At 51.1% G+C, this 25,490-nt stretch overlaps 1 protein-coding gene across 1 annotated transcript in view; it reads left to right on the top strand.

Annotated features, from left to right (window-relative positions):
• The first annotated feature begins 461 nt into the window (after positions 1-461).
• Positions 462-25,490, top strand: part of COL11A2 (collagen type XI alpha 2 chain) — a 96,041-nt gene continuing 71,012 nt past the window's right edge. The window contains exons 1-11 of the mRNA XM_084830270.1: positions 462-473; positions 739-1,066; positions 5,750-5,960; positions 9,497-9,659; positions 9,934-10,071; positions 17,847-18,164; positions 19,012-19,158; positions 19,540-19,704; positions 22,421-22,480; positions 23,802-23,843; positions 23,975-24,037. Coding sequence (XP_084686396.1) covers positions 462-473; positions 739-1,066; positions 5,750-5,960; positions 9,497-9,659; positions 9,934-10,071; positions 17,847-18,164; positions 19,012-19,158; positions 19,540-19,704; positions 22,421-22,480; positions 23,802-23,843; positions 23,975-24,037 — 1,647 coding nt within the window. The remainder of the gene's footprint in view (positions 474-738; positions 1,067-5,749; positions 5,961-9,496; positions 9,660-9,933; positions 10,072-17,846; positions 18,165-19,011; positions 19,159-19,539; positions 19,705-22,420; positions 22,481-23,801; positions 23,844-23,974; positions 24,038-25,490) is intronic.

Genomic DNA, 25,490 nt, shown 5'->3' on the forward strand with positions numbered 1-25,490 from the left:
CCCCCCACCCTTTTTGAGCTGGATTTTGGATGTCTTCTTGTGCTAAGCCAGTTCTTAGGTTTCATTGTTAAACTTTGATCTTAATCTGTTTGGATCTACTTCGCCGTATTTGTTTTTTTTTAAATCACGACCAGTGATTCTTTGGTGTTCATTTTATGGTGTGGCTTAAAAAAAAATATTGCTGGCTTTGAAAGTTGACTTTCAGGTGGGGCTGCCTTGGCCATGGCCAGAGGGTTGCCACCTTTTCAGGCTGCTCCTGTGCCAATCTGCAGCAGCTTGACACACAGAAATTCAGCTAAAATTGGGTCTGCCCACTGTTTGGCAGTGGCATAGACTGCTTGAGGAGGTGGTGTGGTCTCCTTTGGAGGAGGTGTTTAAGCAGCTGCTGGACAGCCATCTGGCACTGATGCCGTATCCTCATCATGTTTTGCAGAGACCTCAATAACCTGGGGTTGGACTAGATGACCTCGGAGGTACCTTCCAACTGGGCAGTTTCACTATTTGAAGGAACCAAAGCTTTTTCTGGCCTGGAGTTATGATGGGGAACAGCTTTCCTTTAGTATCTGTGGAGTAAGACACCTTTTGAAAGGCACAGGAGCAGGTCCTGGGAAAAAGCTGGCAACTCTAGATGGCCAAGATTTCTCTGTCTTTTTTTTATTTTTAAGCAAAATATTGTTTCTTCCTCTCTTGTATTTAAAGGGATAAGTGGAGCAATGGAACCAGTGTGTGTGCCTGAAGATAAAGAAAGGGGTGGGATTGGAAGGGGAACCTCTGGGTACTGCACTGAAGGAAGAGGAATTTGGGCAGGTGTTTGCCTGCACGCAGTGGGGCTGCTGCAACCCCCACCCCCCACTAATCCTTCCATTTTTTGTCTGTCTCTCTCCCCCCTCCCCCGCAGCAGAACCAGTAGATGTTTTGAAAGTATTGCAGCTGCAGAACCAGCCCGAAGGGGTCCGCAAGACGACGGGTTTCTGCCCCAAGAGGCGCTCAGGATCCGGACCAGATGTGGCCTATCGGATATCACGGCAGGCTCAGATCAGCGCCCCCACGCGGCAGCTCTTCCCAGGTAGACCAGGGGAAGAGGCTGTGTCTGGCGAAGAGACTGAAACGCTGGCTGCACTGGGGGCGGGGAGATGGCTTTTCACTTCAGGCATGGTGTGGGGGTTAACCCAGTGCCCCCCACACACATACATTTAGTCCAGGTTGCCCCCTTTTTCTGGCATGATCCCACACTGTCTGTCAGCAGAAACTGGCAAACAACACTTGTTTCTCTGTGCCAAGAAAAAGCATCACTGGTTGAGTTTCTGCCTGCCTCTCTCTCTTCCAAAGTGCAAACATGTCCCCCCCCCCACAGGCACAGGTACACCTGCCCCAGTCTTCACCTGTGGGAGTGGGGTGGGGGTGTTGTTTGCCACCTGCCCCAAGCTCTGGTGGTTGATGGTGATGATGATTAACGTTTCTATACTGTCCCACAGTCAAAGCTTAAAAACATTAAACATACAATATTTAAAAACATAAAACACACACACAAACAGACAATAAACACAGAAACAACATATATCTAAAAACAACTTTGAGCAATCAGCCAAACCATTAAACAAATCCAGGATCAACTGAAACTCATCACATGCTGCCAAATACCTGGGAAAAGAGAAAATTCTTGACCTGGCGCCGAAAAGATAACAATGTTGGCGCCAGGCGAGCCTCACCGGGGAGATCATTCCATAAATGGGGGGCCACCACTGAGGAGGCCCTCTCTCTTATTGCCATCTTCTGCGCTTCCCTCAGAGTAGGCAGCCGGAAGAGGGCCTTAGATGTTGAGCATAGCGTACAGGTCTGTTTGAGCCAGGAGAGGCACTCCATCAGGTATTGTGCTCCCAAGCTGTGTAAGGCTCTATAGGTTAAAACCTATACATTTCCAAGCACCTTGAATTGGGCTCCGAAACGTATAGGCAACCAATACAAGCAGGCTGCAGTTGGTCTTACATGTTCGGACCTTCTGGTCCCCGTTCTCAATCTGGCCACCGCATTTTGCATGAGCTGCAGGTTATCTCATTCTGAGAGCGATTTCCAGCTTTTTCCTTTGCATCAGCTCCCATCCGTCAAGCCTGTGGGGCTATTCGCCTAACAAACGAATGGGCGGCCAGCACCTGTAACACCAAGACTTACTGTGTGTGTGTGGGGGGGGGGGGGTACAAGCATGCTAATTTCGGCTGGAAGTCAAGGCCCCTCAGTGATTCTCTGCAAAGGGCCTCGTTGGGCGCCATCTAGCATTTCAATTGTGTCATTGTATTTTATTGCAATGTCTTATTGGGAACTGCCCTGGGGTCTTTTTTTATGAAGGACAGTGTAAGAACATCAGAAGAGCCCTGCTGGATCAGACCCAGGGTCCATCTAGTCCAGCATCCTGTTCACACTGTGGCCAACCAGCTGTAAACCAGAACCCACAAGCAGGGCATGAGTGCAACAGCACCCTCCCACCCATGTTCCCCAGCAACTGGTGTACATAGGCTTACTATCTCTGGTACTGGAGGTAGCACAGAGCCATCAAGACTAGTAGCCACTGTTAGCCTTTTCCTCCAGAAATTTGTCCAACCCCCTTTTAAAGCCCTCCAGATTGGTGGCCATCACTACCTCCTTTGGTAGTGAGTCCCATAGTTTAATTGCCCCAAGATGCCTGCCCCTGCCTTCAATGAATCAATAAATAGCAATCACTGAGTAAGTCTGAGCTTCTCCCAGACACCCGGACCAGTCCTAGGTCAAATGGCCCCTGCGCACCCCTTGCTGGCCTTCCGTTTGTTCAGCTTTTAATTGCCTTATTTTTAAGGATTGCACTTGTAGCCCATTTCATGACTTTGAGGCACCCGCCCCCCCGGATTTCCTCCTGTCACGTCGAGATGATCCATTTGCACACTGGGAAATGCACATGGCCAAAGATCCGCATAGTTAAAGCAATGGTATTCCCCGTAGTAACCTATGGCTGCAAGAGCTGGACCATAAGGAAGGCTGAGCAAAGGAAGATCGATGCTTTTGAACTGTGGTGCTGGAGGAAAATTCTGAGAGTGCCTTGGACTGCAAGAAGATCAAACCAGTCCATGCTCCAGGAAATCAAGCCAGACTGCTCACTTGAGGGAAGGATATGAAAGGCAAAACTGAAGTACTTTGGCCACGTAATGAGAAGACAGTATACCCTGGAGAAGATGCTGATGCTAGGGAAAGTGGAAGGCAAAAGGAAGAGGGGCTGACCAAGGGCAAGGTGGATGGATGATATTCTGGAGGTGACAGACTCGACCTTGGGGGAGCTGGGGGTGGCGACGGCCGACAGGAAGCTCTGGCGTGGGCTGGTCCATGAAGTCACGAAGAGTCAGAAGTGACTGACCGAATAAACAACAAAAATTGATCTACTGATGGATCTACAGGAACTGGTTGCGCCATTCGTTTCAGCTGCAGAGAGGACAGTTGAGTGTGGTGGCCTGTGGTGGCCTGGCCCACCCAAGCCCGGCCTCCTGGGTGGTGGCTTAGCTCACCTGCCCTTATCTCTGACCCCGATCCATCTTCCTGGCCATAAAAGCACCACCATGGAAGCACCAGGAGAAAACCCACACGAGGGAGCCATCAGCAGTGCATTTTGCTCTGATTCAGCCCTCCCAAATCTGTTAGACCAGGGGTCCCCAACCCGCGGGTCGCTGACTGGCACCGGTCCGTGGCCTGTTAGGGACCGGGCCGCAGTAGGGGTGTGGGAACCCCCCCTTACCTTGGGTCCGTGGCGGTGGAGGCGATCCGTCCCTCCCACCACCCCGGAATCCTCACCGGCCCTGGCCGGCTCCACTCCGTGGTGAGTCTGCAGAGCTGCCGGGGCCGGCTCCGGCCCTGTTCTTTGCAGTAATAGCTTATTACTGCAAAGAACAGGGATGCAAATGGCATTCCCTATGCAGATGCCATTTGCGTCCCAGCAGCCGGAAGTCCTTCCCCGGCCGGAGCCGGCCAGCAGCTCCGCAGACTCGCCACGGAGAGGAGCTAGCCAGGGCCGGCAAGGATTCCGGGGGTGGGGAGGGACGGATCACCCCCCCTGCGGACCCAAGGTAAGGGGGGTTCCCACATCCGAACTGCAGCCCGGTCCCATCCCCCTGCCCGGTCCGTGGAAAAATTGTCTTCCGTGGACCGGTCCCTGGTCCCAAAAAGGTTGGGGACGGCTGTGTTAGACTAAGACTCCCATGGCTGGGGGATTATGGGAGTTGTAGCTCAACACACCTGGGAGGTACCAGGTTGAGGAAGCTGATTTACCTTCAGAGACGCGTCCTTCACTGACTGGTTCTCCTTTCAGCCTCTCCTTCCTCCAGGGGTCTTGCAGCACAGCTAGGATCTGAGGTTCCCAGGCCATCTCCTAGCCTGGCGGTGCTCACTGCTGGACCCCTTGAGCCCCCTACGCCCTTTCAGCTTCTCTCTTGCCCTGTTTGTGGCCCCCACCCCGCCCGAAGGTGCCTGCAGATTCGAGCTGATGCAAACTTTCCCTCCCATTGCAGGAAATGCAGAACAAAACTAAAGCCTTCCCCGTTCCTGGCTCAAGAAACACAGAAAGAGATGTACGCCTTGCGTGCACTTTCTGCCCTGTGCCATCAGGGAATTCCCTGGGCGTCTTCCTCTCCATTTTAGGCTTCCATCAATCCTCCCAGGAAATGCCCTGCAAATATTATGCTGTGAACATTGGCGGTGGCCTGATCATAGAATAGTAGGGTTGGAAGGGGCCTACAAGGCCATCGAGTCCAACCCCTGATGCCACTCGGATGGTCGCATGGCTGGGTCATCTAGGGATACTGGTTCTCTGGGTCCGACCCAAAACTTCCAGGGTTTTCGCTTCCTTCTTAGGGGTAGAAGTCTGGCTATGTTCTGCTGGGCTTGAGAGTTTTACTGTTAGCTGTGCCTCATCCAATCAGCCCCCTCCCCCTGGCCTATGAGGCACCCCATTAGCATCCAGGCTCCCCCCCCCATCCCGCAGGCTCAGGTGGCCAAGCAACTCTGTATCCAGAAGTAAACACAGTGAGGTCTGGAAACTTGTTTGTGCTACGTTGCTGCCCCAGAGGCCGAGGGAAGAGGCGGTTTTAACGGGTTGGCTGCTGCTTAGGTCCTGCATTGTTGCGTTTTTAATTTATTTGCTTTTGTGTTGGGTTTTAATTCAGATTTTGTTTTTCACCTGGGTGTTATTGTTAGCCGCCTTGAGCACCATTTTGGGGTGGAAATGCATGTGGCCCCTGGAGTTGCTCCTCCTCTTCACCATTGCAGCTCGCTTGCTCGCGTGCCTCTCGCTCCAGCCAGGATGGCGGTGGTGGTGTGGAGGAGCGGAGGGGCTGTGGCCTGTGTGCTCCCTGACCCTCTGCCCGCCAAGCGAGCGAGCGAGCGGGAGCCCTGATGAGAGAGAGGAGGGGGAGCGCGAGCAGGTGGAGACAGTGGCGGCGGGAAGGGAGACCCGCTGAGGGAGGGGGCCCAGGGAGGGTGTCTTACTCGAGGCCCCCCCCCAAACCTGGAGGCAGCACCAGTCGCCACCTTTCTTGTGGTTGGAGGCTCCAGTGCCTTGAAAAGATGAGGCGACGCTTCCCATGCTGCAGAGGCAGAGTGAGGGGGAAGCCTCCCTGTCGGTTCCTGCCCCTCTCCCCCACACCCCGACGTTCCCCTCCATCACCGTGACCAGTGGAAACGTGATTTGAGCATGCTGCTTGGCCATTTCCACCTCTCCTCCCGCTTCCCTCTGCAGGTAAATTCCCGGAGGATTTCTCCATCATGGCGCTGGTGAAGCCCAAGTCTGGCCTCCAGGCCTTCCTGCTCTCCGTCTACAACCAACACGGCATCCAGCAACTGGGTGTGGAGCTCGGGCGCTCGCCCGTCTTCCTCTACGAGGACCAGAGCGGCCGCCCCGCCCCAGAGGACTACCCCATCTTCCGAGGGGTCAACCTGGCGGATGGCAAGTGAGTGCCCATCGCCCGTCCCCTTCCTCCTCCTGCTCCTCCCCTGTTACCCGGCGGTGTCGTGGTAAATTTCGAAGTCCAGGCGCCCATCAGGACAGGCCCCACAGCCAGGTTCCCAAGGAGGGTCCCAAGATTCAGGCATGAAAACACACCTGTTCTAGCAGTTCTCCTCTCCAGGACTTTGGTAAAGGGAATGGGTCTGACTTGCCCGTTCGAGACCAAGACACCCCAAAATATTGCAACAGGGAACATTAGGTTGTTGCTGGGATAATTCATTTGCTCCCCGCTCCTGTGAGGGCCGCAGCTAAGCTCAGAGGGAACGGGAAGTCTGGGATGGGCGGCAGATGACCTCAGCCTCCCTGCCGATCAAGCCGGGCTGGGGCTGCGTCCCTGTGAGCCCTGGCTGCGCTACACCGCTGCGATTACCTTACTGCTTTCCTCACCCGCCTGCCAGGATTGTCTGTAGCCAGTACTTGCTTGAGTAGATCGCAGTTTGTTGTAGAGTGTTTCCCGGTCCAGATCAAAAGCAAAGCTGAGATTGGGCACGGGGGGGGGGGGCAGCTGGACAGATCCAGCAACGTGGGGATTAGAACTGCAGCCAAGGGGGAACCATGCACTTGCTGTTTATGGCTGTCCGGCCCCCACCCTTTCTAGTTCAAAAGGTGTGCAGGCTGGTTTGCCAACTTTTTTCCCCAGGCAGAGCTCCTGTGCTTCCAACAGTTTTGTGAGAAGTCAAGAAATGCATTGATTTTTGCAACGGTGCCAGTCATGGGTTGGCACCAGGGGCATATTTGAGTTCTCCCGAGTCACTAAGCCCCAACCCGGTACCCTCCAGATGGGCTGGACTGCAACTCCCATCACCCCCAGTGATGCTGACAGGGGATGATGGGGCTTGCAGTCCAGCCCATCTGGAGGGCGCCAGGTTGGGAAAGGCCGCACTATAGGAAGGGTGCAGAAACCTCCAAAACCAGCTTGGCCAGGCAGAGACCATGGTGGGGCAGGCTGTGTGTGTGTGTGGGGGGTGCCAGGGGGCTCCTTCACACGGGCTTTTATCCTGCCATTGAGATGGCTCCTTCACGGAAGTTTGCGGGCTCTTTACATGACGCCGTGACCCTCCTGCACTAAATGCCCTTTGTTCCGTTTTTAAATAGATCGATAGATCGCAGATAATGAGCTATCAAATCCCGCCCCCCGTGTTCCGCTTGAGTTCCCTCCGTGAAAAGAGGAAAAGTGTCAAGAAGAGGAGCGAGATCCATGAAAGAGAGTGGAAGACTCAGATACGGGGAGAAGGAGAGGGAAGGCGAGGGAGGACAGGGAGCGCTGTAAAGGCAGTCAGTTGTGATCCTGCATTTAAAACGGACGCAGAAAGCCCCGTCTTAACATCATCGCTTTCCCTGGGCTAGTAGAAATTCCCTGTCTTGTGATCCCCTGTTGCTCTTCAGTGCCCTGTCCAGGAGCCTCATCATTTGCTGTTCCTGGAAGGGATGGGGAGAAACTAAGGGGCGTTGTTAGGTGGGGGCCACATGGTCCAGGTCCCGAGTGTACTGCACAGAGAGCCCTGAGTGTACATTGATGCCGACGGAAGGGGTTCCCCCTCCCTCAGCTTAATTGATCTCCCCTTCCCACATGCAGCAACTCCCCCACCCCCACAAATTGCCAAAAATCATCTCCTTCCTGGCAATTAATCTGAGAAAAACACTTTTTCCGTTGGCTTGGGATTATCTGGGTCAGGGTGACAAATTAACTGAAGAGTTTACTTTTTTTGAGATGATTTGGATGGGAGGTTAATTGGCTGGCTTTGCCTCCTGTGAATTTAAATTAACCCTTGCAATTGTTTCTAAATGTGCATATATAGATGTAAATTAGCATATGTAGATTTTATGCAGATTTGTGTTCTGCGGGCCTGGGCCCCAAATCTCTGGAGTGGGTAGCAATGCCCATAACATTGGGAATTTCTTCTACACATCAAGGGGGTGGTTGTTTCCAGCAACAGAAAGGCATTTCGCTTACTTTCCTGCTTGAGTCTGCTTTGTCTTCCTCCAAATAATTCTGGGAATTGTTAATGTGAAGTTGCTTGGGTGGCCAACTTCATCATGCTTCTGTGCCTTTTAAGAGTGGTTTGATCTGCAGACATGAACGGCCAATAATGTTCATCCCCACCCTCACCCCCTGCTGACATTTAAAGCTTCTCTTACTGATTTCTGTCAGTCAATCTGCACTTAAAGGCACAAGAGCATACTAGGATGTCATTTTTGTGATCAGTTGGCAACCCCAGAGGGTGCAGAGAATTCTAGCTACAATCCTCAAAGGAGGCAGAACTCTTAAGCAGACCCGGAACTGGTTTAAATCTATAGTGCAGAAATGTACTTGGGATGGGGGAACGGACCCCGAATGAAGCAATACTAGTAGAGACCTGTGGGTCTTCATGTATGATGGGAAGGGATGGGCAGGGGTCAAGAGGGGTGGAGCTGGGAATGTCTGTTCTGTGGACCAGGGATCTTCTGAAAAGATGACGATTTCTTGACAATTGTTCAATTCGTTCAAAAGTCAGGATCATTTGAGGTGTCCAGGGATGTTCCCCAGTTCTGGCAGGTGCCCAAATGTGGTTTGGAAACTGTCAGAGACACATTTGCACAGCAACTTCCTGGGAATCTCCACTTCCCTTGTTTTAAGAAACCAAGTTCCTACACCTTATGTCTGCAAAGATGCCTCGGTGTGTGTGCCTTCAGCGTCCCCAGTATATACTTTGTCGCTCTCCCTGAATTGCAGAAGCAGATCCGTGTAGAATTGCACACTTTTATTCCCCTTGTGGAATTCTGCTTTCCGTGGCTTCGGTTTGGGATTGCCTTCACACAGAATGGGTGATTCGTTAAAAAAGAAAAAGCACAGCCCTGAGAAGCTCTTCCCCAATGAAGTCTGCCTCCCTGAATGTTTGCCTCCGTGCTTCCTGCCCAGCGTTAGACAGCGTAGTGGACAGTTGCCCCCAGCTCCCCTTCCCCATATCCTTGCAGAAGCGCCACCCTTCTCCTCCTCCTGTTCGTAGATGGTAATTTGCCTCAACTCCCTCTTTGCCGGATCCCTGTAGTGTAGGTGTGTGCTTGAGGTGGTTCCCTTGGCCACATTTTACTTACTTACTTATTTATTTACAATATTTATATACCACTCCGCATCAAAAGATTTTGCAGCGGTGAACAAAGAAAAAAGAATACAACACTATGTTAAAACAATTAAAACATTTTAAAATAAACAAATTCTGAACTTAATAAACCGCGGGTGGTCACTCAGGGAAGGCCTCTCGAAATAACCATGTCTTCAGGAGGCACTGAAACAACACAACGTTGGCGCCTGCCTGACCTCCGAAGGCAGGGAGTTCCACAGGAAGGGGGCCACCACGCTGAAGGCTCTTTTCCTGGTGGGCTCCAGCTGGGCCATGGGTCCGTGTGGAACCTGCAGGGAATCAAAGAGGGGGCTACATTCCCTCTCTTTAATTCCACTGGCCTTCCCCCTTCTCCTCCTCCTCCTCTTCCTCTATCCAGGTGGCACCGTGTGGCGCTCAGTGTCAGCAAGAAGCAGGTGACCCTGGTCCTGGACTGCAAGAAGAAAGTGACGCGGCCATTGCCCCGCGGAAACCAGCCGGCCATCGACACGCGAGGCATCACCGTCTTTGGAACCCGCATCCTGGATGAGGAAGTCTTTGAGGTAACGCCTCTCCAGCCCCCATGGCTTCCCGTTGCCTCCAACCCCTTGTGGGCAAGACAGTTATTTAACACAGGGGTACAGAATGCCAAATCCGGCCTTCCCAGTTTCCCCCTCCCACCACTGGAGTGGAGCCCCCTGAAAGCTTCCCCCAAATTGAATGTGGCTCTCGGGATGAAAGAAGTTCAACACCCCTGATTTAACCCTTTCAGTCCTGAGGGAGAGAGCCGGCTGGCTTGCCTCATCCCCCTTCTGCCCTCCCTTCCCCGCCCCGCAGGGTGAAATCCAGCAGCTCCTCATCTCCTCCAGCCCCCAAGCTGCCTACGACTTCTGTGAACACTACAGCCCAGATTGTGATGGAGCGACCCAGAAGCCCCAAGCCCAAGAGGCCCAGCAGAGACCCACCAGGCCTGAGGTGAGATGGGGGGCACAGCTAGGGCAGGAGGAGCTGGGCAAGTACTTACACCCCTCCTCCCCCTCAACATCCCCGAGCAGTGGGAATTTGTGGGGAAAGGCTGCTTCCGCTGGAGGAAGGACACAGCGCTGAAGAGCCAACGCGCTGGCTCGTCCTTTGACATGTGTGCGTTTGTGACGTAGCTAATTCTAGCCTGCCCTGCTCTTGGGGGCCAGGCTGGAAGGGTTGCATTAGAAAAACACATTTTAAACATTCCAATTAAAACTGAGGCCTCAACCCTCAATTTAATAGCTTACACAAACCTGGCTTAGCAAAAGCCAGCTGAGAAGATGTTCCATATACTCTAGGAAGGAAGTGGGGGTAACAAGATGATTTTGCAGGTAGCAGTGAGAGAAATGCAACCTCCTGCCCCAACTTTTGATGGCAACAGGAGCCAGAAATCACCGCTACTTCAGAACATGGCTGTTCTTCAACTGATTGACAACCAGTGGTGCAGTTACTAAATTTTAGACTCTGGACTTACTGCCCTTATTGGGATGGGATGGGGGGACCTTTAAACGGTCACATGTATTGCTTCATTCCCTTCAAAAGGTGGTAAGCTGCCCTTGCTGTGTTCGGGGCCCCTCCGTCTCGTTCTGAGGAGAGGGGCCCTGTACGTCTGCCCCAAATCTACCCTGGTGGCACCGCTGTTGACAACAAACCTCATAGTGGGTGGTGGCGGGAAGGGGACCACTTGAGTGAATCTGAATCTGGGAGATGATTTTGGATTTTCCCCAAACTGGGGTGCCGGCCACTCAGACCTGGAGGAGACACAGTTGATTCAGGGTTTTTTGGCAACATATTCTGCCAGGCAGTGACGAAGGCTGCTAAACTGAGCTGATTATTCATCACACTTGAGAGAGAACATCTTTGGACACTGAGATTTTGGAGAAAGGAAGTAATGAGGACCCCCCCCCCCCATGTTAATGATGATAGGGCAACTCCCCACTCCTGTTTGAGAACATTGTCCTTTGACAACTTTTTTTGTCCGACCAATTTTTCAGGCTGCCAACTGATTAAATACATCTTAAGTCCCTGCATCGTATTAATTTCAATTCGTCAATGAAATCTTCATACATTTTCATGTGCATAGAACAATCACCCAGCACTTCCGTTTTTGCTAAATTCTTCTAAGCCTGCTGCCCTGTTCATTGCGGGGGCTGGCCTTTTACCCTCCAAAGGTTTGTAGTTGATCTGTCTACCCAATTACCAGTGCAATCCTAAACATTTCTACTCAGAAGCAGCCCCCATTGATTTCTCACTTACCTGGAAGTAAGCCCCATTGAACTCAGTGGGGCTTATTTCTGAGGAGGCGTGTCTAGGATTGCGCACTGAATGCTGCAGCCTTGGCAAATACCAATCTGGGAAAAGATTCTGGATTTTCCCCAAACTGGAAGAAGAAAATAAAAACTTCTTCAGGGATCTGTGGAACAAAAACATCTCCCATGTTTTCTAGAAAGGCACTAAAGACTCAGCAACCAGTCCCTGGAATTGTTTTTCACGCTGGATGGCCTGTTGGGCAGACCCCAGGCCCCAGCATGTATCATTTGAAGGGTTCTCTTTTTTTACAAAACAGTTGCCTCTCTCGCTCTCCCTCAGTACTCTGATGAGGACACGGAAGACTATTACGCCTACTCTTACGGGCCTAGGACGGATGGGACGGGTTCTCCCGCGTCCATGCCTCTGGGGGGAGCCAGTGAGCAGGTAAAGGGAGGGGCAGTGAATGCTCCTCCCCCAAAATGTCTGTCCGTCCGTCCTCATATGTGAGAGTCTCGTCCTTGTTATATGGCTGTGGAATCCACCTTTTTGTCCCATACATGTCCATCTGTCCGTCCGTCCATCCATCTATCCATTTTCATTCATCTGTTTTGTCCTTTATCCAACAGCATGATAGGCAGGCCTTGAGCAGAAAAGGAAGTAGTTCTTGGTTATTATTATTATAATTTTTTATTTTAATGCCATCAGTTGTGAACTCTTTGCCCTGACCTCACAAACCCTAGAAAATGCAGAATGCTCGTTTGCTCCTCCGGCCGTTCCAGTTTGGGCCAATGATGTACAGCTCCAGAGGTCCTTATTCATGCAGGGTTCACTCACGGTTGCACTGCATCACATCCCACACAGTCCACTGTGGACCACAGAGCCCATGATGCAATGTGACCGTGGCTGAAACATGCACCCACATGAATATCTCGGGGTTGTGTAACACTGAAGAGGTTGGCTAGTACAGATGAGAACAACCACAATCTACTGGACCAAATGTGTGACAATGGAGAACATTAATTGCACAGATTTCCAGAGGGTGTGAACGTCTGTAGCTTTACCTGAAGTGAGTGATGGAAGTCCTTTCTCTCCTTCCCTCAGAGATGCATAATGAATTAGAAACCTGGTGAGGGAAGCAGGCAAGGGCAGCTGGAAAACCCCCAATTCCCTTTTCTCCAGAATCCTGGTAAAATTCTGGTATCCCACATGGGAGACAGGAGCCAATCATGAATGTTCATGCAAAGTTTCCCCGTTAACATAGACTAACTCAGATGTCGATGAAATTCAGGGAGGTAAGCAGGAAAATCTGATTAACATCAATTTTACATAGACAGGAGTGCCCAAGGTAGCACTGAAGGGGGAGACCAAATCTGGAAATCATAACCTGTTGCCCTGATTTATTTATTTATTTCATTTCTGTACCTCCCAATAGCTGAAGCTCTCTGGGTGGATATAGGGTTGGGCAGCCAACATGGATTCTTCGACAGTAAAGATGGGAATATACCGAGTCAGACCCTGGTCCATCTAGTTCAGTTTTGTGTACACACTGACCTGGTTCACAGGATCACCACAACCCACCATGGTAGGTTGCAGTGTGTGTGCTGGGCAGCTTTTGAATATTTAAGCTATGGCCCAGGCTTGTTGCGTTGTCTGAACCTGGTGGGGGTGGGCTGTGTGAGGGTTAAACAATAACCCATGGCTTGTTTTAGGGGTATGCAAGGGTTGTTTAACCCTCCCACAACCCACCCCTGCTGGGTTCAGATGACACAAGAAGCCACGGTTGTGGCTTGAATATTCAAAATGGCCACCCGCACATGCCGTGGTGGGGGCTGTTCGATCATGTGAACCAGCCCACTGACTGACAGCTATGGCTCTCCAGGGTTTCAGATGGGGGTTGTTGAGAGCCTACCTGGAGATGCTGAGGATCGAACTCAGGGCCGTCTGTATAGGGATGTCCGCTGCCAAGAAATCTGGCCTGTTTGGGGCTCACCGGAGTTCCACGGCGTGCCTCACTTGGCTTGCATCTGCGAGCCAAGCCATGGTTTTTTTCCCCAAACACCAGGGACTTTTTACATGTTTTTTTGTGTCGGCCGCAAACTGCGCAAATAGAGATTTGCGCAAATTGCAAATTCGAAAACATCGGAAATTCAGTAGCTGGCCCAACTCGCTGCACACCAAATCAGGCCAGGTAGCAGAAGACAAACTGAAGTCTGGGGGGCCGCGCCAATGAAAACTCATCAAGTGCCACCCCCCAACTGGATTACTCCGACATCCCTACTTGCATTCCAAGCAGGGGCTGTACCACTGAGCTACCACCCCTCCCTTAAGATGGCCACGGTACAGGCACATTTCTGTGTCTTTGTCACACCACCGATTCACAGATGGAGGGTGCGTACTTTGCCAATGATGTCTTGCTCTTACCACCTTGGCAGATCTGCTGCTAATTCGTCATATATGTACTTTCAGTGACTACTTTCAAATATGTCAAGAGATTTCCAGTATTTCCTTAAAAAAAAGTATTTATTTGAATTAATAATTTTTATTCTATTACCTACGAAGGTATGTTCCAGTATTTCTAAAAACAAATTTTGGCCCAATGATTTTGTCAGCTCCCCCCCCTTTTTTGACACGCAAGTGCTGCATTTTCACACATACAGCAGCAATGTAAAATCCTCTGCCTGTCACCGTCCTTGGGCTCATGTTTGCAGGACGTGAACTGGAAGTTCTTGTTTTTTTTAATTTAGCATTTTTATCCCTCCGTTGAGCCAAAAAGTTTCCCAGAGTGGCTTACAAATAGGACAATAAGAAATTGGTATACACATCTGCAGCTACATGAGGTTCCTGCAAATGCATCAGCCAGTTAGGCAGCCTCCCACAGTTGCAAGATGGCGCGTAACGGAGGACTACCTGCTCCAGCTGCCAGTATTTGCCTAGGAGAAGCTGTATTTTATGAACATATACCAATTAAAAGGCCCTTGGGGCATCTTTCTTGGGATTCTTGGCACCGACTGGCAGCCGTGGCTCTCCAGGGTTTCAGGCAGGTGTCTTTCCCAGCCACGCCTGGAGATGCTGAGAACTGAACTGAAGACTTTCTGCATGCAAAGCAGCAGCTCTGCTGCTGAGCAATGGCCCTTGCCAAAAAATGAGATCAGTGGTTTCTGAAATCACCGATTTCATATTGTGTCCCTGTTTTTCCTTTTGGAAAGATGTGAACGCTTTTTTCTCTGTATGCACGTGCACTGTGACTAGACATTCCAGCAGTTAAATCTCCCCCCCCCCCGCCCCATGTGTGCATTAAATCTTGTGAAAGAAATTTTAAAAAAGAAAAGTGTTACAGTCCCTTTATCCCTCCCCCAAGCCTCCAGTTGTGGGGTTTTCCTCCCCAGTAGACTGACAGTACAATCCTGTGCATATTTACATTGGAGTCAATTTCGTTGGGCTGGTCGGACATAATGCTAAACCATCTTTGAGCATTCTCAGGTTGCGCCTAGGCAAGCTTTACTCCCCCGCCTTCTCTGGCGCAGATTTGAGGAGGAGTTTGAAAGCATCTGCTTCCATTTTAGATGAATTGTTGTTCGCAGACCTGGGCAAACTGTGGTTAATCTTAACCACAAAGAGTGGAAACGATTTCTATGATTCTAAACCAGCGTCAGCCACGCTTGATGAAGCTGGGCTTGTTTTCATTAGCCAAAACGCAGGTGATGTAAAATGGAAGCAGGATCCTCCAGTCTCCTCCTCATCACCTGTCCTGGAGGAGGAGAGGGAAGTGGTGGGGTGGCGGGGATGTGTGGTTTCGGGCAGCTGCTCTAACCTGGTGCCCTCCAGATGTGTGGGACTGTGACTGCCATGGAGTTGCAGTCTCACACATCTGGGGGGCACCAGGTTGTGGAAGGCTGGTTTAGGGTTACATCCAGGGGTGTTGCTAGGCATTTGCCAGGCCCATTAGACACAAGTCTGTGTACAGTCTAGATATGCTAATTTCTATCTACATATGGACATTTTAGAAATAATTACTAGTATTTATTTAAATTTCATTAATTGGCTTGCAAAGGCAGCCAATTAATTCCTCATCCATATAATCTGAAATGAATCAAATTCTTCAATTAATTTGCACCCTGGCCCAGATCATCCCAAACCAATGGAAAAAGTTGGAATATTTTGGGGAGGCGGGGGGGGGGCGGAGGTGTTGCTGCATGTGGGAAGGGGAGAGTTAGCCCTTCCCTCGCCAGCTGCAGTCTCCCTTGAAAATGGCCCCCTGCATGGCAGTTAAGTGGAGAAAAAAAAAATGGTATCAAAGGACCTCTGTAGAAGAGATCCAGGACCCTGGGGAAAAGATTCAGGACCCAGGCCACATGGTCCGAGATCCAACAGTGCCCCTGGTCACATTTGACGGCAGCCAGTGTGTTTGTTGGAACTTACTCCCAGGTAAGCGCACGTAGCATTGCAGCCTAACTCCTGTTTCTTCAGACACCAGCAGGCAGGACTGGCTCCTGGGGAGTAAATGCAGGAAGGCCACAGCAGGCAGAGGAGCCCTGCGCAATTGGGGGGTGGGCTGTCAGGCGTAGACCCTTGGCGTGAACAGTTGAGGGGGCGCACGGGCGTGAGGCTAGGAGGCGGGGAGGCAGGCATCCCTGCTTCCACCTGTGAAGTGCTGGAGAAGCGTAGGAGCCAGGCGCCGGTCAAAGTGGAGCCCCCTCAAACAGGTGCCTTTGCCAGAAACTCTGTCTGGTTGCCCCTGCCTGAGTGGGTTACGGTGAGCGGATAGTTCGGCGACTGGGGGCCTATGTCAGGCTTCCCCGCCAGGCGCCCTCTGGGTGCGTTGGACTACAACTCCCATCACCCCCAGCTAGGGTGGCTATTGTGGTGGCTGGCCTCTGTGGTTTCTTCATCGCATGTCTGGATGACCTGTTGTGTTTTAATTGCGTTTTAATGTAGTTGCGTATTGTTCTTTTGATCAGTGACTGTGAGCCGCCTGGAGTGCCAGTTTTGGTAGAATGGCGGAGCTCAAATCAAATACATAAATAAACGGCCATTCTGTGGGTGGGCAGCCCATTTTGCTGCCATTGGGGCAGGTCCCTGGGCCTTCTGCACTCACCCTGCACCCCTCAGCTCACCCCGTTAAAGTGGTCCAAGGACTCGTTCCTCCCGTCCCCAATCCATCCCCACCATCTTTGGCGGCTCGGAGTTCCGCTGGTTTGCCAGCTACAGCCTTTCCCGGACAGGGATAGCTTGGCCACAGTGGTCCAGGCGCTAGGAACCTCAAGGCTGGATTACTGCAACGTGCTCTAGGTGGGGCTGCCCTTGAGGCTGGTCCAGAAGCTGGAGCTAGTGCAGAACGCAACAGCTCAGCTCTTGTCGGGAGCTGCCCCTTTCCAGCATGTAACTCCCTCACTGAGGGAACTGGACTGGCTGCCTATTTGCTACTGGGCCAGGTTTAAGGCCCGGTAGTACTAGTGTACAAAGCCCTAAACCACTTGGGATCAGGATAACCAAGAGAGTGCCTTCTGCCTCACCAACCTGCCCGGTCACTGAGGTCATCGGAGGGCTTTCTCCTGGTGGTTCCAGATGGACCCATGGCCCGATTGGAGGCCACCAGGAGAAGAGCATTCAGTGTGGCGGCCCCCTTTCTTTGGAACTCCCTGCCCCTGGAAGTCAGGCAGGCACTGACACTGCGTTGTTTCCAGGGTCTCCTGAAAACAGCACTATTCCAGGAGGCATTCCTTAACTGACCAGTCACAGTTTTTATTGGCATCGTGTTTTTAATAAGTGTAATTTTAATGTGGTGTTTTAATCTATTTACGATTTTACTGTTTTATCTTTTGTGTTCACTGCTCTGAAATCTGTTCGAGTTATCAAGTGGTATATAAATATTGTAAGTAAGTAAGTAAGTAAGTAAGTAAGTAAGTAAGTAAGTAAATAAGTATTGTTTACCACCAGTCGGCATGCTCTCTCCTGCTAAAACATATTAAACAATTAAACAAGTTAATACATATTAAATACAATTAAACAGCTAAAACATATTAAACAATTAAACAAGCTAATGCCAATTTAAAAATCTAAAACAATAAACCAGTTAAAACAGTGTGCAACTTTAGGGAATTCAATTAGTCCTCAATGGCTTTGGTGAAAAGCCATGTTTTAACTTGGCGCCGAAATGAAACCAATGTCTGCGCCAATTGGGCCTGCAAGGGGAGGGCATCCCACAACCAGGGTGCCACAGAAGAGAAGGCCATCTGTATTAGGGATTGGGAAGGGAGGAGGAAGGGAAGGAGGAAGGGAAAGGGTGAGAGAGACCTCCGGGGGAAACAAGGAGTTGGTATGTCAAGGTCGAAGCAGCCCCTGTTCGCTGTTTTCTGCTGTTGAACTCATGCTTCTATTTGTCTTTGCTTCCTGTGCCATGTGCTTCCCTGCTTCTCCATCTTCATCACCATCACCTTCATCACCATCCTAACCTCCTTCATCATCGTCATCGCTAGAAACCAGCCAAGGGCAATGCCCCCGCCAAGCCCAAACTGAAGCAGCCCCAGAAACGCCAGTTAATAGGCACGTCGCCCACCTATGTCAAGACGGGGGCCAAAAACGGGAAGTACCCTGGCGGTTCTAAATATCCCAGCAACGGAAAGTCTCCCGGCAACGGGAAGTCCTCGGGCAAGTCCTACAGCGGTGGCAGTGCCAGCACCAAGGCAACTTCGGGGGGCAAATCCTCAGCCACGAAAAACTCCCAGGGCAAATCGGGGGGCCAGGCATACGCTGGCGCCGGCGGAACCCGGACGCCGGGAAACAGCTACCAGCAGGTAGAGCAAGAGGGAAGGATGCAGGCCTGTGTGGAGCATGGCCTGGGATCCGAGGGGACAGGCAATGTTAATTGCCCCCCTCCGCAGATACCCCAGCCCCTCTCTCAGCTGTCTGTGTCTGTGTGTCTCCCCCTGTCTGTGTCTTTGTTAACTGTGTCGTGCACGTCCCCCAGCGCGGGCCATTGGGAAGCCCCCCAGAGCAAGAGAAAGGAGCCTGCAACAGCCACAAAACTCTGGAAGGCCGCCCCTCTCGGGCGGGGGGCTGGATTGGATTTGGGGCCCCAAGGGGGAGGCAAACCACATCTGCTCCACACACCCCTTCCAAGTTTTGGCTCTGCATTTCTCTTGAAGCTCTCTTCCTGGAAATGGACCCCCCCCCCCAAAGTGCTGGCTTCCTTGTCCAGCTGTGGGGGGCGGGGGAGGTTGAGATCAATTTGTCCCTGAGAGGGAAAATGATCCAGGACTAGGAATCCTCCCCTTCTGCCTCTGGGGCACAAGAAGGGAAGTTTGGACTAACTAACGGTGTCCTCTTCTTCTCCTCTCTTTCTTTTTGTTTGATCGGTTCGTCTGTTCTGCTCGAATTCATCCATCTATCCGCCCACCCCTCCATCTCATACCCATCCTTTTATTCAACCCCTCATTCCCCTCATTTTATTCACCCTCACCGTTCATCTCATGTACCCTCCAATTTTTCTCTCCCTCCGTCGAGCCATTCCTTCCTCAACACACCAACCATCTCTGTCTCTCTCATACACATTTAATTCCTCCTTGTATTCCCCGTTGGCCCTTTGCTCCTTGCACTACCTCCACCACCATGGTGCATCATTAATATCACCCCCCTCCCAAGGATGGGGGTCCACTTACCACAGAGGAGCCCTGGGGGGCTCACGAGTACCCCGACTACACCCTACCTCCTGATGCGGAAGACACTTACTGGGAAGAGAACCCCACAGGGGAGGTGTCACCTCCTGCCTCCTCATCGCCATGGGTAGAGGTAAATGCCCCCCCCCCCCCCGCAATCCCAGCATGGTATTGGAGGGATAGGAGGATGTTTGCTCCATAGCATGTTCCTGAGTTGGTGGGAAACGAGAGACTGAGAGAGAGGGGCTGACTATTGTTAGAGCAGCTGGGCGCTTTCTTGATCCTGCAAGAAGGAGGGCCCAATGGGGGTAAAGCACAGGTTCCGCACACCTGGGTTCTCTGGAAGAGGAGGGTGAACTGATAGGCAAGGATGAGCTGAGCTGGGATCCCTTGTTGTTTGTCTGGCAGAGGGGTGGGCTGCATGGGAATCCTCAGGGAGGGCTGTGGGCATGGGGCCCAGCGCTATTTTCCTCCTCTAATGCGTTGTCGGGTTCCCACCCTGCATGGGGGTCAGGAGGAAGTGCCCAGCCCACGTCCCACCGAGGAGGAGGTGTTCACGGAAGAGGAGGTGCCAGGTGTGGGTCTGGAGTATGAATACGTCTATAAGAACTATGGCGAGGGGGCGGAGCCGTCGGAGCTGGGCCCCGTGCTCTCAGCTGAGACCCCCCACAGTGGAGGCGTAAGTGGGGAGCTGCCCCCTTCCTGGGGGCCCTTGATGCCTTTCTCTGGGGCGCCCGTCTTCTCCTGTTATGTCACAGTGTTGCTACATTTTCCTGATTCGCGGTACACGTCTTGTTGGTTGTATTTGTCTGTGGTGCGCTGTGATGTCACTTCCTCCTGGCTGTTGGTTGGCTTACTGATTGGCTTCTGCGTTGTAGTCTTGCGGCCTGATGCAACCAAACTTCTTATCTCGGCAATACTGTACTTATTTGCTACCTCTTGCTGTTTTCTCCTCATATGTTTGTTGCAAGTTGGCTGCTATGTTGTGAAGTTTCTTCCTGCCTGTAACCTTGTTTGTGGTGTACAGTTGTCATTCCTCTCTCTCCGTTTGGTGTTATTTGGAGGATGGCTGCGGATATCGTTTGCTATTGTTACTTCCTGTTTGATGTTATCGATTTCCTGCTGGCTCTGTGTCACTTCCTGTTTTGAAGTCGTCACTTCCTCCTGTCTTTGCCACCATTCGCCACTGTGTGGCAGCAGTACTTCCTTTTCTATGTGAAAACTTCCCGTTTGTTATGACCCTCCTCTGTACGTCTCACGACATCGTTTCCTGCACTGTCCAGTTGTTCGATGTTTGTCATGCTGTCTTTTTCGGTGCTCATCACCATTTTCTGGGATTTCCATTTTATTACGTTTTTATTTAGTTTGTAACTGCCTCGCCATGTGTGTCTCTTCCCAACTATTTACTGTGATATCATCTCTCTTTGGTGATGTCGTTTCCTCTCTTTCCTTACTTGTTGATGTTTTCAACTGTCAGATTGGTTTGCCCAGAAATGGGTTGCCTCCCCTTTTGTTTTCGGGGCAATGGCAGCAGGCAAGCTTCTTGAGTGCTTCCTCCCTGTTCTCTGATGTCATCACATGCCCTATGATGTCATCGTACAACTGGGCCATCTCTGCAGGCAGCCCCCTTCCCCAGTATGGTACTAGCACTGGCCTCAATTACTGATGTTGGGGGAAGGGCAGAAGCCCCCCAAGGGGACATGGTAATTTACACGCCACGCTACCATCTTGGAAGGGTACCCCCCGTTCCCTAACACACACCCCTCCTGACCCTCCTCCTCCTGTGTACGGTGTCGGTTTTGCTCATCATTTTCTTCCTCAAACCAAACAGGATGTGGGATCCATGAGCTCACTTTGGGGTCATCCCAATGAGCCTTAAAGCCCTGAACTACAGGAGGAAGGTTTGCAGGAGAGGAAATATATGATCTTGCGGCCTCCCAATGGAGGCCTTTCTTTGTAGAGGTATATCACTAAATTCTGAGCTATTGTGGGCAACATTTTCAGGTTGCTGGGTTTGTTTGTTTACTATATGGATTTTAATAAATCCTGTTTAAAATTAGAAGAAATTCTGGACACTGTGGCTCACCTTTGATTCAGACTCGGAGACTCAAGGCATCTGAAATGGATGGCATCCAAACATCTCAGGATTTCTTCTTATTTCATGTAGAAATTACTTAAAACCAGATCCTTAAAAAAAAAAACCCAAACCTTAAAAACGTTTCCCACAATAGCTCAGATTTTACCTTTCCCAATTTTACTCAAGCCCTAGTTAGACTTCCCTACAGGTTTGCTTGGAGCTTAGTTGTTGGTTTTTGTGTGTGTGTGTGTGTTTTTTGCTGATAATGCTGATAAATGCCAGTCCATTTTGACACCAATAACTTTTTATTGCCTGCTCCTATCCTTACTCAAGACCTGCCCTATTTTTTTTTAAGCAAAATGCACTGAAGTTTTGCACTGATACTGCTCTGTTCCTCCTTCGCGTTTTAATTGCTGGTTAGGAATTCCCAATTCCCTTTAGCCCAGAATTAATCTGGTTGTACAGCACACCAATCCTTTACTCAGAATTAGCTCCCACTGCGTTCAGTGAGACTTATTTGGAAGCAGGCTGCATTGATTACCATGGGACCTACTTTTGAGGTTTGTTTAGGATTGTGACCCATCTTTTCCTGTTGTGTGTTGTTGTTATTATAGTCTTCAATAGCTACATTTAAATCAATTAACTATACAAATGAGCATCGTTTTATTTCCCCCTAGATCTCATGAGCATTCCAGTTTTGCTCTGAGAATAGTTTGCTAGTGCCCAGCTACAATCCTTAGCACCAGGATTTACTCCCAAGGAAATGCATTTAGGATCGAGATCTTATCATTTCAGCATCATGGAAGGTCCCCCGCCCCCCCAAAATGTATACAGAGAGAGTGCCTGATTTGACACATCCCTGGGGTGTTAGTTTGACTAAAGTTCACATAACCCACTCTTCCCCAACCTGGTGTCCTTGAGAGGGGTCAGACTTACAACTCCCATCATCCCAGGAATGATGGGAGGTGTAGTCTGACCCCTCTCAAGGGCACCAGGTTGGGGAAGGTTAACATAACCGATCATGTGTGTGGATGGTGAAATGATCCCACAACTAAGTTCCCTGCAAACACAGCTCACCCCTTGGACTTTTCCTTGAGAGCCCACCTTCTCCCTGCACTGAACTGGTCATGCCAGGATTGGGGCCTGTTTTCTCATGCAAATATGTTTTCTCATGCAAAGACACCCTCCCTCCTCCTTCCCGAACTAGAGGCCGGGGGTGTGGGTGGGTAGAAGGATAACACATATGGGGTGGGGGGAGGTTGTGGTTCCATTATACTGACTGGACCCCTCTTTGTGGTTACATGTGTGTTTCCCACAGGCGGTGCGTGGAGCTAGAGGCTACAAAGGAGAGAAAGGGGAACCGGCTGTCTTTGAACCTGTAAGTTCTTGGGGCATCCTGGCCCGTGGGGCAAGGGCGGGAGGAGTTAGTTAGGACTGCGGAGGAGGGATATACGCTGGGCCGTGCGTGCTAAAAAGTGCAAATAAAAATAAAATTGGATCTCAAAGCTGATCCAAATTCCACAACCTGTATAATTTCTCGAAATGTGCATGATTTCTCTTGTTTTTGCATAATCAATTCTGCCTTTGACTGGTTTGCATCATTCTGCTTTTGCAAATCGCACCGAAGGCCCAACCACTGGGAGGGAAGTCTTGTTCCGACATTTCTCCAGCTTCTGAGATTGCAACAAGCATTGTTATCCTCACACTTTCAAGCGTTCTCTTCGCATCCCTTAAAGACTGCTGCCCCCCCCCCCCCCCGCCGCCCCGGCGAGGAAGTTGAGGCCTTCTCCTAGCGCCACTTTCTCAGTCCCATCCGGGATCATGACATGAACACAGCCCAATCCACATTTGGAGCTGTTTACCTTGTGCAATTCTGCAGTCACACCACACTCGTGCAAAATGGCACACATCCTAGTGTTTGCACGGACATTCTTTTGTCTGGCTCTTCCAGAGTCCTAATTGTATGAACAAGTGAGTCTGTTTAAAAAACTATCACTTTTCAGCGTTCTTTCGATTGATTTGTTTGTTTGGGCTGTTATGAATGGTTTCATACGTTGCATTTCCAAGTGTATTTTTTTTTTAATGCACAGAAGTGTGATATAAACGACATGGCAAGAAATAATAAATCAATCTGCAATATGATCCGGCAGGGGCAGTTTGGCGACCGTTTCTTTCATGGCGGCTGCAAAGACTGGAGTCCGAGGGCCTGTTTGCACCTTCAGTTGGGAAAACGGCCCCTGAATTCATACCATCCTTTGGCCTATTTGCAAGCTCCCAAGCTATTTGCAAGCTCTCCTAAAAAGAGGCAGAAATGAGGGTTGCCAGGCCGCGGCAGGATCGGGGCTCTCAACTCCTGTGCTGCCTCACTTGGGCATTTCAGAATTCCCTGGAGAAACGCGGTGACCTGTGAATGACCTGAGATACTCCGTAAGCCGGTGTGTCTTGGCCACCCCTGGATGCCTTGTTTTGCATATCATCTGAGTGTTTATCTCAGGATAACCATGAAATAACAGCCCCCCCCCCGTCTCTCTCTCCCTCTCTCTGGTGTAAACAATGACCTCTTTCATGGGAGAGGGAAGAGAGACAGAATCCTGCTATGCCAAGGCAGGGCTCTCTGTGTCTGTGCAAGGAGGCGGCCACGGCTGCCGTGTCTCCTGCCTCACCCCTGTGTGTGTCTCCATCTCCTTCTTCCTCCGCAGGGCATGCTGGTGGAGGGTCCCCCTGGCTCAGAAGGACCTCCGGTAAGAGCCGTGCCGCTCCCTGGGCTGGGGTGGGAGGTAATGGGCCTGACGCGGCTTAGGTCTCCCGTCTTCTGTCCCCCTCGCCGGTGCAAGGATCCCAACGGAGCTCTTTCGTGTCTTCTGCCCTGCAGGGTATAAGTGGGCCGCCAGGCACCCAGGGACCCCCCGGACCTTCCGGTGACTCTGGGGAAAGGGTGAGTGTGAAGCACCAGCGCTATGTGGGCAGAAACGTGACCATGTCCCTGGAGAAGAGCATGGGGCAAGGGGGTGAGATGGGGGGGCAGGGTACAGAAGTTTCCCTCTCCAGGAAGAGGGTGAGGGGGGCAAGCGAGGGCGTCTGTAAAGGGCAATTTTCTTAGTAGGGTGCAAGGATATAGGGCTGTCCAGGGCTGGCGCCAAGGGTGGGCATGTTTGGGCATCTGCTGAGGCCCAGCAGGGGCCTGCTGACAAGACCCTCCCAGAGTTGCAAGCAAGTGGCGGCAATGCATGGCAATCCAGTGACCATGGAGGCGAGAAGGCAGACTCCCTGAGGGGGCCACAGGGGATGGTGTCTTGGCCAAGGGCCCTCCGAAAGCTGGAGCCGGCCCTGAGACGCTCCCCTTCCACGTGTGTCTTTGTATGTCCAGTCGCTGCAAGTGGCTTCCCCCTCCACTCAGCTTTGTTGTTGTTCAGTCGTTCAGTCGTGTCCGACTCTTCGTGACCCCACGGACCAGAGCACGCCAGGCCTTCCTGTCCTGCGCTCTCTCCCGGAGCGTGCTCAAGTTCATATTCATTGCATCCGTGATGCTATCTAGCCATCTCATCCTCTGCCGTCCCCTTCTCCTTTTGCCTTCAGTCTTTCCCAGCATCAGGGTCTTTTCCAGGGAGTTTTCTCTTCGCATTAGGTGGCCAAAATATTGGAGCTTCAGCTTCAGGATCTGTCCTTCCAATGAGCAGTCAGGGTTGATTTCCTTTAGGATGGACTGATTTGACCTCCTTGCAGTCCAGGGCACTCGTAAGAGTCTTCTCCAGCACCACAGTTCGCAAGCATCCATTCTTCGGCGCTCAGCCTTCCTTATAGTCCAGCTCTCACAGCCATACATTACTACTGGGAAAACCATAGCTTTGATTAGACGGACCTTTGTCGGCAAGGTGATGTCTCTGCTTCTTACTATGCTGTCTAGGTTGGCCATAGCTTTCCTCCCAAGGAGCAAGCGTCTTTTAATGTCATGGCTACAGTCACCGTCTGCGGTGATCTTGGAGCCCAAGAAAGTAAAATCTGTCACTGCTTCCATTTCTTCCCCTTCTATATGCCAGGAAGTGATGGGGCCAGATGCCATGATCTTCGTTTTTTGAATGTTGAGTTTCAAACCTGCTTTTGCACTCTCCTCTTTCACCCTCAACAAGAGGCTCTTGAGATCCTCTTCGCTTTCTGCCATTAGGGTGGTATCGTCTGCATATCGGAGGTTGTTGATAATTCTCCCAGCAATCTTAATTCCGACCTCTGATTCATCTAACCCGGCATTTCTCATGATGTACTCTGCATATAAGTTAAATAAGCAGGGTGACAATATGCAGCCTTGTCGTACTCCTTTCCCAATTTTGAACCAATCGGTTGTTCCATGTCTGGTTTTTACTGTTGCTTCTTGACCCTCGTACAGGTTTCTC

This window comes from Heloderma suspectum, chromosome 2 (assembly GCF_057233095.1).
Source record: "Heloderma suspectum isolate Gila_16-S chromosome 2, 16-S_ref, whole genome shotgun sequence".
Classification (NCBI taxonomy): domain Eukaryota; kingdom Metazoa; phylum Chordata; class Lepidosauria; order Squamata; family Helodermatidae; genus Heloderma; species Heloderma suspectum.